The sequence below is a fragment of the Synchiropus splendidus genome, chromosome 3, assembly GCF_027744825.2.
Source record: "Synchiropus splendidus isolate RoL2022-P1 chromosome 3, RoL_Sspl_1.0, whole genome shotgun sequence".
Lineage (NCBI taxonomy): Eukaryota > Metazoa > Chordata > Actinopteri > Syngnathiformes > Callionymidae > Synchiropus > Synchiropus splendidus.
The window spans coordinates 30,931,730-30,949,822 of record NC_071336.1 but is presented as its reverse complement, the minus strand read 5'-3'; the positions used below and the strand labels follow the sequence as shown (position 1 = coordinate 30,949,822).

The following is an 18,093-nucleotide window of genomic DNA, read 5'->3' as shown; positions in this document are numbered from 1 at the left end:
ACTAAAGAGGCTGCGGCTGATATAATTAAGGTTTAAAAACATATTGGACTCCAAACATCCATCAAGCCTGCCACTTCCCCAGGTCCCTGGAGATCACTTCATAAAAAAGGTCTTTTGACGAAATTGTCAAGGAAATTGAAAAGGTCAAAAGACAGTATGTCATGTTTTAAATCTATAGGAAAGGCAGGTGACTCACGAGCGAGATCATCACCTGGAACTCGGTCGGAATGTAGAGTGGATGAAAAGCAGGGGTCAAATGTAGGCCTTCAGTTCTGTGTCGTCTGTTTGTTGGACCTCCAGCCTTGAGCGCCGGCGTCATGATAAGGCGGTGTTATCTCCTCTGTGTTTGGGAGGAGGGGGGGGGGCAAACCTACTGATAGGGGAGTGCATCTTTCAGAAACCCTCCATCTGAATAATGCTGTGGAATAATGAGGTATGGAGCAAAGGCTGTAGCCCTGGGCTTTGACCGTCTCTGTGACCTGATTATGTCAGGGAGTGTCAGCCGCCAAGACACTACAAAAGCACAGAGCATCCCATCAAGTCCACATCCACAGTGATCTGTCCCCAACGCTCCAGGCACCTTGCGAGCCAGGAAAGTCCATACTGTCTCATTAGCCACGTTTAGCATCAAGCACCCGCCTTCAGAGGACCAGAGAAACTGGCTCGCACTGGTGGAGCTGGCTCCAGAGTCTCAAGGGTTTCATCCCAGAAACAGGTCCTTTCACTGACTGGTGCATTAGCTGCCGACTGACACTTGGGGTCTTTCATCACCTCATGGTTGAACGAAACTTTAGGGTCATTATTGCGGCTAAAAACAATCGCTTTACTCAGTCACAAACACACGACTTACAGTTGTTTTTTTTTAAATCATCCTCCACAAATGAGCTTCTCTCAGCACTGCTACTACCTACACAATAACCACATCATAGCCAAGATGTTAACAGTCAAATGGATGTGAGTGAGAAGAGCAAAAAGGCCCCGCATTTTTCTCTCTAATACGTTGCAGTGAGAATCCCACAATGAGATGATTCATTAGATGGCGGCCCACAATGACAAGCGTCATCGTTCAAGCCTCTGGCTACTGATGGAACAATTCTGCAGCCACCCAGCAAATATGACAAGGTCAGCGTTTTGCGGCGACAGGCACATGTGAATAAGAGGGAGAAGGGCTTTGTTTATTCCCCGAAAGCTTAATATATGGCGGATCGGCCACTCAATTGCAAACAAACCATCAACCCCCCCTTTAGAATCTCTGATGTTCCGACTGATAGAAGAGAAGTTGAGCTCGAGCAAATAGCAGAGGCGACTCCATGCACGATATGAATTATTAATTTTATAGCTTTTTAAGTTAAAGATAACAAGCTACTATAATGGAAAACATGGAAAACCCTCACCCTAACCACCGCTTGTAAATGGAACGGACATGAAGACCTTCTATTGCAGACATATAACCACCATCCTGATCTTCTGTCGCATCTTGGTATTCTTTTGAAATCACTTTAAACCAGGGACCTCAATAAATTAAAAAGTTTAATCTCAATTAATCGCACTAAGGCTGAGTTAACAAGCGATTAATGGCAAATGAATCACACATTTTGCATCTCTTCTAAATGTAACTTGAAGAAGCTGTTCTCAACACCAGAGTGCCCAATAATAGTCAACTTATCGCATTTTTTAAATTTGAATCTATTGACAGCCCTACTGTAAACGTGCTTCCAATCCGTTTTCATAACACGAAACCCCGATAAAACCATCAACATTTAGTGAAGAAAACTGTACAAGGCAACAGGGTGACACTCACCTGTCCTTGTGCGTTGGTGACCAGCTGACCAGTGGCCCCCTGCAGGTTGGACAGAGTGTTGCCAAACACCTGGGACCCGGCGATGGAACCCATCGCTGCTGCTGCTGCTACTGCTGCCTGACTGGCCAGTGGATTCATCTGCAAAACAACCACACAAAAAAATGATTTGTGAATCAACCAACGATTCGCACAATACAACAAGTACATCATGATATTTTAATAACAAGGTCAGGGGAGTTTCATCATCATCATTCATTTTAAACCGTTCACATCCCTGCTTTCTTCAGCTGGTCAATGTTCTAAGGTCAAATATCTATGATTTCTGCGTTAAATCATCTTGTCTTGTCACTGCAAAAAACTGTGAATCTAATCAGGTATTTTGGTGCTATTTAAGTATAAGTAAGAGTCAGACTTCAGTGAGATTTTAAGATGCTCCATCTTTACAAAAACATGCCGAGTGAAAATACTTTGGTAAAATATTGTTATGACATAAATCTGAGTGGACACACAAGGTCTCTTTTTTTTCTAATTCTTAAACGTTTCAGCTAATTGCAAAATAATCGCAGGCAAAAAATGTTTCAAGAAAGTACTTAATAGAATCCAAACGTAATAAAATCACCAGCCTCAAAGTCACAGACCGTGTAAGTGTTAAGTATGTGAAAACACACTGTTGCCATTAATAACTAATAGACTGCTTTTTCTTTTTAGTTTTGAACATGATCAAGATCGACCTCACTTTAAGAGGGACCTTAACTGATAGAAGAAAACCTTCATCATTGATACCTTTTCCTTAACACTCCACTTTCTATTTTTTTTAAACATATGATCTGGATATATATTTTTAAATTACATCCTAAAAACATCTTGTTTTAGCTTTCGCCCTTTCCTTATCATTATCATCTAATCGTTTGTTTCCAGTGTGCTATATTGTTATCATCTACAACTCTACATCTACTGTACGACAACATTTTATCTTCGCACTTTTCCGGTAGATGGAAACTGAATGTTAAACCTTGTATTGCCTAAAAATGATCCTGCAATTGGCACTTACAAATGGGAGAGGTTGTGAACAGCAATAGCATGTAAATGTCTGCGCAAACTTTGCCTTTAGGATTGGACAACTCTGCATGAATGGCAGTTGGCTTATGTGGTGCTTCTCTGCAGTGCGGTCTGTTTAGACCAGACGAGAGGGCGAAGCAGTCCATCATGAAGATCCCAGAGGTCCATGCTTCGGAAACCCAGCGGCAAGCCCGGGAAGGGACGAGCAGTGAGAACCCAGCGCTGTGAATAAGTGGCCATTTTACCACTGTAAGTGCTTCCTTCGGTCCCTGGGGGATCCCAGTCTTTCTTCCCGCAGCGATGGCCCTCCAGCATTGGCTCTCACAATAGGCCAAAGCAGCGTGGCCATGCATCACTGTATCATCAACCCCGTTAATACGGCGTACCGACGAGATCCTCCTGCGTCACTCTCAGCCGGAACACCGCAGTCGAGGGAGGTTAAGAATACCGTCTCTACCGTGGCATTAATGGACTCCTCTGGTTTGGCCTGCGGTTGTGAGAGGATGTGGAGCTCAGCCATGTTGCTGAGATTACACATATAAATCACGCTAACCACTTATTAGGGATCTGAAAACGCACTGCTGATTTGGTTGTCGAGCAGCAGAGCGAAGTCTTATTAGGTTGAGAGAGGAGCTGAAAGACGAAGAGGAGATGGACACTCCCAATTAGGAATGAAACTGACTCCCTGATGTGCACTACTAATACTGATACATAAGAATATTTAAACTCAAAACAAAGGGACAAAAACTGGCTGCGAGAATGAACTTTTCTCGCCTCTGTGCGGGGAACGGTTCGGCCCAGATCACTCAGCTGCCATTCGTCTTTTATCTTACCGCACCACCATATATTATTACACTTTCTAAAATCAAATGATGAAAAAATGCCACAGAGCGATCAATACTTTTTCATTGACAGTAAAGGTTAAGCACATTAAGAATGACACTGCATTTGTCTTATGAAATCATATTTCATGTTGGTGGCCTCAAATTGGCCGTGATTGATATTGCCTCCCGACGTCTGAAAGTCATCCAGTTTTTTCTCGATAATCGCAAAATTGTCTTTTATATGTCCATCGCTCGTCCTTCAGAGGAGCTTAAGGTCTCCGAGTCTGGACGGGGTTTAACATTTAAGGTTAGAATATAACACAATCTGAGTCAATGATGGATTAAGAATTGGATTAGAGGACTCTAAACAAGACGCGCGGTGGGGTAGTGGTTAGTACTGAAAAGGGCTTCCTCCAAGCATTCTGCTGTCGTCCCACAGTCCGAAAACATGCAGAGGTTAATTGGTGATTCTCAACTGCAGTGTTGTATTTTCATAGAATAACTTCGTATTTGTAAGTCACTGTGAGTGACCATAATCCATGTATTGTAATACTGTGCGAATGAAGAGTAGCAGTAGCATGTAGATGTAGCAAACCTTAAGTGTACTTCAGCTATAGTTATATTTTTACAATCACAACCTAGGTTTTCTTTAACACACTTGTTTCTGCCAAGCCAAAACCTTCCTTAAAGAGAGGGAACGACACACCAGCCAGAACACAGATTTACATCACGCTCTACACCCGGCTGGGAAAGGCGGCATCAGGAACAACATTGGCTGGTTAGAGGAGCCACCTTCAGTACTCAGACAGCCAAGTAGTTCAACTGAATGCCGAAGCTTTAAAGGAGCTGCCATTCCAATACCAGCGAGATATGTAGTAATCAAATACCGACTGAGGAAGACAGATCTCTTGAGATGAAAATGCACTTTAAGATAATGTTGCCTTGGCATTTGCTAGCTTTTGTGACGTGGCAGTCTGTACAATGACAGCATTTCCCAACAAAACTTTATGCAACACGACCAGGCCATAACCAACCCCTTCTGAAAAACACGAAAGAACAGGGGCATTGTGACTTATTGCTGACATAAGATTATTGCATCTTGAGTTATGGCATCAACCATTGTGGTAGAAGGACGATGATTGAAAAGTTCTGTCGGAGATAATTGCTTTAACAGCCGTTAAAAGAGCAGAATTTAATACAGGGAACATAACACACTTAGTACAGTCACATGTCTCGGGTGATGATATAACTGGTCACATGGCTTTAGTTAAATCACCCCTCAGAAAAGCTCAAACAGTTCCCATGCGTGTGAATCTTGGAGAATAAAGAATAAAGCATTTGAATCTTAGAATGCTTGACGGAAACTTCTGTCACTGTTATTTACAAACTCCAATTGCAAGAGATTATGGAGAAATAAGAGCTGGGACAAAGGAGGATGATGGCCCTGCCTCGTCCTTTGAAGTTAGTTAGTTAAGGCCGGTGCGACATTTAATGCGGACAGATTTGCAGTTGCAGAAGTTAATAAAATATAATTCACTGATGATTTAGGAACTTAATATATATCTCAGTATTATTCTCCGTCTAACTGAAGTTTTCTTTCCATCTATCCATTCATATGTATTTTGGTAGAGAAGCACGGAGGCTATAGATCCAGGCCAATAATGTGATCCACTCGACGAGGTCATTGTGTGACTGATGGATGGTTAGAGAAGCTTTTAGATGTATTTGAAAGATTATCATTGTGCACCGTTTGATGATAGGCCTTCCAGGCGCTGTGTTATTCTGACAAATCTCAGCGAAAGAGAGGGCTGAATCTCTCGGTCGCTGGGTAATGCGCAGAGCAGTTGGACGGACTAAAGAGAAGCGAGGCTGTGTTCAACACCTAAACAGGTGATTTTCCGCCACGGTGACTCCTCTTCAAGGCCGCGGCGGGAGGCACGAAATGACAGAGCTGGCCGAGCATTTGTGCTGATTGCATGTGTTGGAGGAGATAAACAGCGATCTTTCAGTTTGCAGAGGCCGCGTGTTAGCTATTGTGTTGGCTTCTTTTCATTCGCTCTGAAAGAAGAAAGCAAACGCCTCAGCAACAGTACCACGGAACCCATTGAAAATATCTGCTACAAGAATCTTCTAACATAATGATAGATAATGTTTATAAAAGAAATGAGAACAAGACTTTATTTTTCTTTTCAGAATTATGTTTCCATCTTAAAAAGAAACATTGTTTTCCTCCTTCAAAACAATATTCCCTACATCAATGAGATATTGGGTCTGGGTCACAAGTGACAAGTGAAGGGAGCATGTGTATGGCAGTGAGATGTGCACTGGACAGTAAAGAGCTGCGCCAAGAGGCAAGCACTATGACTGAGCGCTATCAACATTCCTATGTCAACCTCTGATCACAACCTTTAGGTCACTAGTTTAATTCTAATTTAATTTAATAAAAAAAAAAGTCAATTATTTTTATTTTATTTTATTTTTACACTGTAAAGTGTTCCTGATTTCATTTTTATTTGTTGCCGCTATTTTTAATTCTATTTTTCCAACTTTTTTTTATATAATTGTTCATAAAACTTAGCCTTTGTATGGTTTTATTATAGAAGTCTTGTCCTTATGTGACATAGTACTAACTGTAGTTCTAGTGTACTTCACTTCAGTAGCTTTCTTCAAAGTCACATCCCTGAGTCGTCCCACCTTCTCATGAGACTCCACAGAAGTCAATCATCTGCACCAGATTTAAAAGACCACAAAGGCTCCAAACCACTGCAATTGATCTGCAAGTTCTCTATCCCTACATTCTCTATCAACTCTTAATATTTTTCATAGGTGTCTTTTCAATACAGACAGGCGAAGAAGATGTGACCTCCATAAACTGCATGACTTGATAGAAGTAAATATCTGGCAGTTTTCATATATGAGACATCACTTTGAACGCCTGGAACATTCGTCCCATTTCCTCAGCTGCATATCACAGAAACTGACCTCAGGACAGCGACCTTAACCAGAAATAAACGTCTACGACCAGGCGTCTAAAAAGGTTTAACCCGGCTTCCTCCTGCTCAGAATATTAACAGAGCAGCCTACAAACTCTATTGCCAGTTTGACCACCACAGTCCCCTGGTGCAGCCGCCTGTGTAATTTCCAGGAATGGGGTGGACAAACGGTGCTTCTTCGCCAAACTAAAATGGTGTGACACAAAATAACCAGTTTATTTTTGCCTATGCTCTTTCCATGTTTTGAAGTGACTCACTTTTCACCCTGAAAGAGTTTCTCACAGTGGCGGCGACATCGGAGGCGGCGAGATTTGTCGATGCCTCATCTGTAGCTGTGCGTCCAAGTTATTCTCTCCAAAGCTGAAAGTGTGAGGATAAACAAACTTCTACTAAATCTTAACATTTAATAGCAGCCTGGATAAATAGGTGCTTCTTTTCTAACAAAAAAAAACTTGGGAAGCAGTGGTAACACAATGCTGCAGCATTTACATACAGGAGAAGTCATCAGATTATAGAGCGGTGAAGATCCTTTTCTCCAATGCTCCCCATGCTTGGAGATGAAAATAAATCAATAAAATAATATTCAGATTTTTCCTGCATATAATGCCAATGCAAATGATCCACTTTTGTTTTTGACAGTCCTATTATTTGAGGCCCTGAAAAAAACTTTAAAAATGTTTTATTAATATTAAGAAGCACACTACTAATGCTATTGTTTTAAATGTACTAACTATTGATTAAATAATTCTCACACTTTCTTTCTTACTCCAAAACCATGAGCTCTTTTCAGTCCTGTCCTCCCTGCGACAGACCAGGCACCGACTGCCATGACAGCCTGTCGACAAGGACCCCGCGACTCTAAAAAGTCTGCAAACAATAATGACCTGTTTAATCTTCTACCGAGACTTCACATTCTATTATAAGTCTCTCACGTTGGCTGTGACCTCACACCTCCGTGTCCTCCTGCTCTTTCGCCACGCTGGACTGAATGTAATCAGCTGTGACATGAGAAAACACATTCTCTATCTGTCAGGACTCTTTCACTGACAGTCCTCTGCTGACTCTCCTCCTCCCCAGAAACAGCCTCCTGTCCACCTCCCTGCCTCCCCTAACTCACGCCCACTGTGCTTATGAACATCAAAATGCCATTAGGCCCTCAAAAACACCTCCAGTCCCTTGGTTGGAGGGGGCCTCGCGTTGTGGTCGTGCACTCTGAGCCCACCGAGCCCTGATGATTTCTCACCACTGGGCCTCTGCTCCGTTCCAGACAAAAGCTTGAAACACTGCCATTTGGAAAGAAAAAAAAGTATTGGGAAGTGAACGACAGACACAACAACAGGGGAAGATAAGGCCCCACAAAATGCAATAACAGCACATCCGCTGAGGGTCGGACATCGCAATTGCTGCAGGCGAAGGAGCGGCGGCGACGCCGGCGGCTGCGGAGGTGTCCGAAGTGGCGTGAGTGCTAATGGAGTGATGTCATGTGAAATGCCAGAATGACAGCTAGTTAACTGAGGAGGTTTGGCTGATCAAATAAAACACATTAAGTCCAGGAAATGGATATCGCAGGCGGGCCCAGGAATGGCCATATCTAATGAGGCAAAATGCAAATGAAGGAGGAAAAGAGTCGTGAAAGCGTTTAAACTAACGATAAAGGGATGATGGAGTGCCGGACAGTGGCCGTCAATCTCCCGGCTCATTACCTTCATGTGGAATTAACAGCAGCTTTAATCATTACATAAAATCTGCTCCGGCCCATTTGTTGATAATTGTGAGTCGGCGAGGTTCAGAGAGGGTTCTCAGTCATCCATCACCGCAGCAGTATATTTCCTCGGGACACGCGAGTAAAATCCAAGTTATATGACGTTCCTCTCAAGCCTTTTTTTCCCCCGCAGAATGATGTATAATATTTAGCTGTTTCCCGTTGTATTAAACGTGAAATGGCTCTGTGATTAAGTGTCCGAAGGAAAGTGCTGACCACTCCGGCTCCTGATCTGACATATCTGGTGCAGTTATTTCTGAACCAGACTCCAGTTAACCATGAGATGCAGTAAATCTACGGCTGCTTTCGGAGACTTTGGAGTCGACCGTCTGTGCACTTTGCTGGATCCCGTGAGGAAATTTGAAATAAAACCTCCAGAGTCACAAAGTCAAGGCCATGAAGAAGTTATGAACAGAAGTGGAGTGTATCTAAGAGCCTTGTTCTGAGACAGTCACGTCAAATATTAGCGTGTAAAAACACAAATGTCTGGGTGGGACCGCCACCCTTCTTTGCTTTAATATCAAATATTACCATTTCAAACAAGTACATTTGAATCATCATCTTCATCTGCTTCTTCAAAAATACAACCTTCTCTCGTCTTTGTTCGACAGACACACTGGTGCTATTGAAGCACTGCACCTAAGGGAGACACCAGACACTTGTCCAAGGACAATCTTTTCGACAGTTTGAATCTCTTTCTTTATAACACAGAGAGGAAAGCTGAGTTCTTTACTTCTGGCTTACCTCCTGTGATAGCTACTTCATTGATCAAAATAATCCCAGTGACAATTTTTGCCCTGTAATCCCAAGGTACTATTTGACCCACGAGTAAAGATTCCATTTGCGCACCCAGTTGTGTTGACCCTTATCCCTGCCACTGCCTTTTCAGTGTTGATGAGTTTTGATAGAATAGTTTGACCAAAGACAAGTAGTTGGCTCCAACATTCACCAGCGTTCCTCGAATCCATACTTTTATGTGAGGGTACTGAACAATATTGCAGTCCAGCATCACTGCAGCAAAAGGTGTAAATCCAGTCTCATGCAATGGTGACACCCAATTCCTAACCTCGACTCATGTAAAGGGATCCAAGAAGGAAGGGCTCATAAAATGGGAGATAACAATGTTTCGTACCAACCAGTGGGTACAGTAGGAACCTACTGGTCCATATGAATAGATGGTATGTACTCTGAAAACCACATTTTCAAAGGGATGGGGTTATACTGAAAACCTTCTAAGTGTATGGAAAATCGCATGTCATAGACTGGTAATATGTCCAGTTTAGCCTGATGTAGATGACAAAGGCAGAGCATAGGGCTATCCTGAGACTGACCCCATACAATATTCAGACGCGGTACATTTTATTTTGTCCTCAAACTTAAAGTTGGTAACGCCACCAATGGGTCAATGATGTTCTTTAGGAAGTTGAATTGGTTTCATCCTCCAAAACACACTGTCTGGTTTACATATCAAATGTTCACATCAGTTGAATAAAATCAGATAAAATCATTTCAATGTTTTTTGTTATTGAACCCACTTAGCCAGACCACCCTGTCCAGCATTCACCCTTTTCCTTTTTTCATCTGAACATGACATGATATATAAATGGGTGCAAGAAAATATCGATATGCTCATATCATATCATACTTGATTGCAAGATTGTATTGACATATTTTTCAGGGACCTGCTCATTACTTATTTGGATGCAAAAGTTAATTGAGAGTTCTTAACAATTTTTATGTGCACACTACAATACTGCATTATCTGATTTTCCCCTCTTAAAATGAAGGCTCTTGTTAAGAAATATTACAATATATTGCTCAACTTACAGCATCGCAGTATATTGCAATGTATCGTATCACCACTCCTGAATCATGATACGTATCGTATACACAGCCCTAGTATGAAGTGTTCATTAAACTTCGGACGATGCAGCAGCCACACAAACATTATTTTATTCATTATATTACTCATTATATATTGTATACTGTTTACTTGAGATTTAAATAAAAAAAACACTATATCTCAAGTTGAAATGTTGTATCTTCTAGTGAGAGCCAGCTGCATCAGGGGCTTCTAATTCATTCATGCAAGGTTTCAAACACAGACAAGAAAAACAAAATTCATGCTTATTCAACAGTAAATATTCTTCTGTGAAATAATAGATGTGAACAGAATCTAATATCAGCGTCCCATTTAATTTTTAAGCCCACAGGAGACAGAATGGAATTGTAGCACTAACATTTATTCTCTTTCCCATCATTCAACAAATTGCCTTTCATCTAGATACATTTTTAGGAATTTTCCAGATGAAATCTTAGCAAAAATAATCATCTCCACAAAACAAGAAGCAATGGAGATGCTGGTCATGTGATAACAACTATAACTAAATGATGCTATGCAATGCTGTTGACGAATAAAAACTAGATTAATATATCTGTTTAAAGGTACTTATACTATATTGACAGGTACTGAATCACTAAAAACTAAAATACAATTTCTGTTGACTAAATCTTGAAAACAGCCATGTATGACTGAGACTAAAATAAGACTTATACCCGCCTAAAATTGGACTGGACTACAATGTGTATGGAAGAGACTGATATTGACAAAAACTAAAAATACAGCGTGACAAAAGGGTCGACTGAAAGTACAAATGCTGCCAAAAACAACCCTAGTTGGACGCAGACAGCACATGATCAGACACCTTTAAAACCAGGTCACGAAAGCAAAAGACAGAGGCTGGACTTGAACTTGAAAAAATAAAAAAACAAGAACAAATCTCTAGGTTGTAGAAGTTATTCATCACTCAGGTCCTTTCCAACCATTAGTTTTCATTTCGGAGGAAATGGCATCTCTTTTCACTGCACTGCTGTTTGACATATAAATACAGCATTTGAATGACTTTAATATCCTCCTAATCAATGCCCAGTGATCTTTTGATGTCCTCAATTCAATATAGGAAGGGTCATCCTTGCCGCAGCTTTATAAACACAATAAAGGTAAATGATTACTCTCCACCGTGGTGCCCAAAAACAGGGTCAGTAATGAAGAGAAATGGAGGAGTTTGAGGGGGAGGCCTGTCATGTGTCAGTGGCCAACTCTGGGCCCGAAGATTAATCACGACGAGAGGGGCTCTGTGGCTAAGACGTGGTCACCCTTGATCGATAACGCCGCCTCCCTCCCCTCCTCCCTTGTCTCTCCGCTTCACTGTCTCCTTCTTACTTTAAAAATATACCGCGGTTGGCACGAGCTAAATCAGCATAAGTGGGCTGATGAATTGATGTCATTTACAGCAATATCGCCATTGATTCGGCCAGTTTGGACTCGGAAGACTGTGGCCCCGTTTGACTTGAGTTGAGTAAACTCGCTTCTTGTTCGTGTTGTGAGTCTCTTCTTTACATTCGAACATCATGATACGGGCCATTAGAATCATGCTAAACACTCTTCACAGAGCACACGGCAGTAGAGCCGTTTAAATTTACTCCGCCAACTATTCATCACAAAAGAGCCCGGATAGTGCCTTTTCTCGACTCGAACTGAAAAGACGAGAGAGGAATTTCTGCTGATATTCTGCAGGGACCACAAATGGGACTTTTGACTGGGTCTATGAGGAGGGCATAATGCAATAACATTGCATTAAAAGGATCTTTTTTCCAGCGTGGCAGCTCTGCACGGTTGTATTCCTTGTGTGAGACCAGTGCTCTGTTTGCGGTCACTAATGGCCATCAGAAAATTACAGGCAGTGGAATCGCGCCCCGCGGGGGGACTGGCCTCCTCACCGGAGCGGAGCACTTAGACGGTGTCTGGGAGGCAGCCGGAGGAGGAAGGGGGGAACTCAATGTCACAACCCTGACTCATAATTAAAGAAACCCTATTCCTTATCCACTGATAGCTGAGCCCTGGTTTGGTGAGCCGTCTGAGGGCTCCGGTGTGGGCGACTAATGCATGTTGCCCCGAGTGTGTGCATGTGGGCAGATCACCGAGCTCGGTCTTTCTGCTGGGTGTCGGAGCCTGAAGCCCTCTGCCCGCTTTGAGAATAACCGAGCCTGCTTGAGGAGGAGATCAGACCTCAAAACGAAAAGGAAGAATCAATGCGGGAACGTCTCCAAACCCAGTCGGACCAGAGAAGTCAAAAGTGCTGTGGGAGATATTCTAAAAGAAAAAAAAAATCCTTTCACTAGCTAGGGCTGCAAACGATTTTCAAAGTATAGTGTTCCGGCAAGAAATAAGTGATTTTATTGATGTTACAGAAGCGATAAAATAACATGAGATTTAGGAAGAAAACAGTGTGTCACAAGTTGGGTTAAACACTGCGCCACTGAGGTCCCAAGCCTGAACCTGAGCTGCGTCCCAGACGGTGTGAGGATCACTGAACACTGAAAAAAAGACCATCAGCATTCTTTACCTCGGAGATCGATAGGCTTTGATGAGTACCGTTTTTTTGTTAGTGACTAAAATGAGATGTTTGTGTTCCAGAATTTAAGCAGCGCTACTAGGTAGTGGGGTACATAGAGCGTTGATCTTTTAAATGCCTGGCGCTAGTAAGTGACGACAAACCAAGATCCCTTTCCAACTGTGCTCAAGTGGAGAATAACATACTGAAATTTTGGATTCTACGAGGGCAGGGAGCTGGTGGGGGTGTTATGCGGGTGTGATCTGTTGGTTGTCTTGGTGGTGGGCTCACCCTGGGAGATCGTTGTTGTCATAGGATGACAAACTCACTTGAAGCTTGACACCACGGACAACGAGGAAAGGGATCAAATAATGATCCAACAAGCGAGTGGACAGTCCAAATAATCGTTTCCTGTTCACTCATCACCTGTCTGGTTGAATGACACGGGGAGCTGGTGCCACAGTGAACTGCAGCTGCTGAGAAGTGTCCTCATTTTTTTGACAAAATGTACAGCACTGAGATGAGTTATTGTTCCCATTTGTTGCCGTCTCTAGTGTGACTAGTTGTCAGGTAATAAGTAGCGCAGATGCACCTCCTTTTGGCAGAAACCAAGGCGGGGCAACTTAAACTATGACGGGCCAGAATTTAGTCAGTGTGTGGTGTCATCACTGTAAGGGAAACACGCTTATAAATACAATCGTTAAGGCCTCTGTTTCAAAGTCTGACTGGCTAAGAAATCTGAGATGTGAACACAATCAAACTGGGCTTTGGCACCGGAGGACTTAACTCCTGTTAGAGGGGGGATTTCATCCCAGAGGATAGTGGGGTTGTTCAGTTTCTACAAAATAAGAAATCAAATCGGGAACAACTTGACAAAACCCAGCATAACAGAGAGGTGCGTGAACAGTGTTTGTACCGAGCCACGCGGCTGCTTGTCACTAGTAACCAATACAATTCCCGGTTCTACACATACTGCCCTCCTTCTATTTTTCAGTGAGTACCAAAGACAGTGAGATTTAACTGCATGACTTCAGAGGCACGAAGTAGGACAGCCACGAGGGAATTGGACTTGGGTACCCTGCGCCTAAGTTTGCAGTGTGAAAGACGTACTGTATAAATTTAGTAAATTGATTCAAAGCAAAATAAAAGAAAACAGCGCATCAGTCCTTCAACTCATCTTTGTGAGAACAATAGACTAGGGGTGGTTATCGGTATTGACCTGGATCAGTATCTGATCCGATCTGAAATGACTGAATCTTTTATCAGAATTTTAATCGGAAACCCGTCCAATTCATAAGCCCAAATATCCTCAATTTCACTTTGCGTGACATGCCTTAATGCCTCTCTTATTTGACAATGGTGTGTCAAACAAGGCGTATAGTGTAGTATTTTAGTTTCGTTGGTTTAATTATTTCAATATTTTTGCCATGTTGCACTTTTATTTGTTGTTGTTGCTTTACGTTTTAATAAAGCCAAGGCAGTTATGCACAACTTGAGTGGTGTGGTGTTTTTCGGTATCACTATTACGCAGTTCACATCCATAACAACTTGGGGACTGACCAATCCTGCAGTCTCAGTATTGGCTCAGTATTAACATCACATTTTTAAAAACTGACAAGAGATGTTGACTTATCGCTTTTTATATATGAATGCTTTTTATACATTTTAAATTGCTACTAAATTGCCTTCATGTTTCTTACTTCCATGACAGATCCTACACAGGATAGTTTTGTTTTGTAGTTCATGTCTCAAATTATCAGCCTGCATTATCATTTGTTGTCAAATAAAAAATAAATGTAAAATCGCCAAATATGTGATGTTCAGGTGACAGGACAGTTGTGTGGATACATATTTAAATACATCACCAAAATAGCTTCGACACAAGCATGTTTTTCGGATTCGCTTTGAAGGACAATTTTCCAAATGATTACTCTGACATGAGGTGAATTTAAGTTGCTGCTAATATATTCATGGCTCATCGTTGGTCCTTAAGTCTGTGGATTTCCCTTCTGCCTAATCCCTCATTTGGAGTAAATAAAAGTGGTAGAGCTGTCATGGTCAGGTTGTTTTCCTCATCCAGCTCTCATGCTTTATAATTATTCATATGAAATGTGCTGCTGTTGATGGGCAACAGTCTTATTTTCTGCTTCAGTCAACAGTGCACATTTGTATTTCTAAATTGTGCAGCGCTTGTTATGTAAGGCAATTTTCTGCCTTCTTAAGAGCCCGATCTCCGGCGCATTAATGAGAGGGAAGGCTGAGCTGCCGGCGAGCACAGGGCCTGCTGGAGCTCTAAAACCACCAGCCGACCAAAACTCTGCTGCTCACACACAGCAATTATATTTGAACGTTTTAGTGCAGATGTTTGATTTGAGGAATCACCGACACACTGCTGCGCTGCCTTCTACATGTAGCGCTGTGAACACCACAGTGGTGGGTCTGAAACTACCTTCATCTTTTGGAGCCACTTGTTTTTTTACTGTTGTATCTTCATGAGTGCTAAATGCAGATCAACATTGACTAAATAGACTGGGAAAACCAGAGGACATTTCATCAACTCAATGAAGCACAATCAGCTTTTTCAGATCCCACGTTGTTTGCCACTTCACCATCATTGAGGAAACAACAATAAGGAATGAATCACACACCCTTTAAAAAAACAAAACAAAAAAAACTACATTTTTTTACAGCAGTCCATTCATTACTTGGTCAAACCTGAGTAGGAATCTTAAAACTTAATTTTAACTCAAAATGTCATATGTCATGTATTTCAACTGGAATTGTCATTAAAAATAAATAAATTAAATGACAAAAAAAATTAATTTCATATTTTCACAAACCACATTTAGGCTTGCTTCATAATGAACCGTCGGACAAAAGACATCATATTTTTAAATAAATGAATCGTTTTCATCATTTTCTGAAATGCCCCTTGGGTTTTTAGAAAAAAATAAAATAAAATAAAATATACACTTGCTTTTGAAGATATTATTTGACTACGTCTGTATGTGTTTCAGTTTTTTCTATTGGAGTTAATCTACACACATATAATATGCAGAACTCATCTAGTAAAACCTTTTGTTTCTAAACAATCAGACAAGAAAAGAAAAGGTATTCCTGCATCATGCTTATTTTCTGATTTGTCAAACTAAAATAGAGCATGTGTGTTCCATCGTTCTGACAAAATGTTTACAGAACATTCAATACAGCCTCTACGTGGCGTAATACCTGCCTGTTTTAGTAAATACACCTGTCGTTTCACATCTTTTTGGAGTAATTGTCATATTGGACTTGTCATCCTCATTCACGAATGACAAGCAAACCATTTCCGTTCGTATATGAGTGAATTGCTCCTTCAAATATAAACTCCAGTCACCAGTTTATTTCACATATATGTGAGTATGAGTTGGCGACTTTTTTCAATCAAAAGGTCTTGCAGTATTGGGATTATAAAGAGAGGGACCAAAGGGAAAGATAAAGCCCTTCATCCCAGACCATATCTGAGTGAGTGTGATTGAACATCCTGCCGAGTGACGGCCTCTAAATCAGACATAAGTGTAGTTGATCTGGAAAATCAATGAATCGATGTGTGCGGCTCACTTAATAAGCGTGTTAATATAATGGGAGGGAGCGGATTCAGCCGGCGCTCATCTTAGCGGGTGACGTCGGCGAGAGTGCACTGCGGCGGAAAACGGTGACATGAATGTGTGAAGAGGCCTCAGCTGGAGACAAAAGCAGGAGTCTGGAAGAGGACAGCTGGAAGGGAGTGTTGACAGAGGTGGGGGGGTGGGATCAGGGCCCCCTTAAAGGCCGCCGCGGTTCGCACCCACTGACCTTGAGGCTTCTAATGAAAGCTGATTGCCGAGGAATCGTGAAAGAGAGCGAGTGGGGATGGGAATGGGGGGGCGGTAAAGCGGATGGTTCAGGTAATTGCAGCACTTGTGGGTCTCTGTTCCTGCGATGTTGGGGTTCAGTTGTGGAGAGAGATGTCTGTGGACAGTAAATTGTGGAGAAGGGGAGAAGAGGCCGATCCCCGAGGCTGTCATTACCCATACGAGTGTGTGTGGACGCAGAGTGGACGGGCCCCGCTCTGACAGCAGGAGACTGCAAAAGGGGAGCCGAGATGGACACGCGGACAGACGGCGGGAGTTTGATGGAGCAGGGAGGCGGGACATCTCCATGTCTACCAGGGGCAGAGGATGTTAAAGCACCAGCAACACACGACTGACAGGAGGGTCATGACAGGCGGTGCTGCAGTGTGTAGCGGCCAGACATGGCTAAAGGTCAGACAAAACAAAGCTTTCCTACTTACAGCGAAATTCATTCACAACTCACTCTGCATGAAGACAAACTTAAAAAAGATTGAGAATGCAAGAAGTGCTAATTTATCTATCTAGAAAATGAATAATGACCACTACATAAACTAAACTGAGGTCAGGTCATGGGGGCAGCGGCCAAGGTAAGGAGGCCCAAACTTCCCTACCCAACAAACCTCTTTCTCGGGATAAACTGTGGGGTTTCTTAGTCAACTGAGAGACATAGCATGGATGGACGAGAAAGTAAACCTATTGAGTTGGATTAGCTCCCAAAGTACAGGCAAAGATGCTTTTTAATTTTAAAAAACATTTCATTGTTTTTGAGCTTGTGTTAGTGGAGGTGAATTGAAAACTGGTAAAACAAAAACACTATTCTAATGTTCAGACATTAAAATGGCATTTCACAAAGTTTATATTTTCTAACTAAAGTGGCCTTGATAATGGTTTTAAAAGTGTGATTCACCCTTCTTTACCCCAGTGTCTGCAACAAAGCTAAAACTAACTGGTGTACAATCACTATTCGGATCCATTATACAATCCCACCATTTTTAAAGTAGAAAAATGGTAGAAGTAGAAAATGACCTGCATATGAATGAACCTTACTCAGCAGTTACTGTATAGGAGACAATATAATCCAGTTAATGATGCCACAGCTGTTTAGAGCGGAGCTTAAGAAGAGCGCGGCAGCTCATTGCGCTCCTCTGCATGGCGCGGCAGGGTCAGAAGGCTGCGGGCACATACACTGGAGCAGCAGCTGATAGTCTGGCCTAAGCTTCCCGCTGCCACGGATCAGTATGTAGCGCCTCTCCTCCCAGAGCTGCGGCTGATGTAACTCACTGGAGTGGCAAATTACACCAGACCTACAGCTGTAGCCCGACATTATGATTAATTTGATCAGTAATTTCTCCTGTTTTTCATTTTAATCGCCGCGACCATTCTGCTGT

The 18,093-nt window shown here is 42.2% G+C and overlaps 1 protein-coding gene across 3 annotated transcripts in view; it reads right to left on the bottom strand.

Moving 5' to 3' along the window:
* Positions 1-18,093, bottom strand: part of pou6f2 (POU class 6 homeobox 2) — a 105,757-nt gene that overhangs the window by 24,639 nt on the left and 63,025 nt on the right. For all 3 annotated transcript variants that reach the window (XM_053858473.1, XM_053858474.1, XM_053858475.1), the window contains one exon: positions 1,802-1,939. In XM_053858473.1, the coding sequence (XP_053714448.1) occupies positions 1,802-1,939 (138 nt within the window). The remainder of the gene's footprint in view (positions 1-1,801; positions 1,940-18,093) is intronic.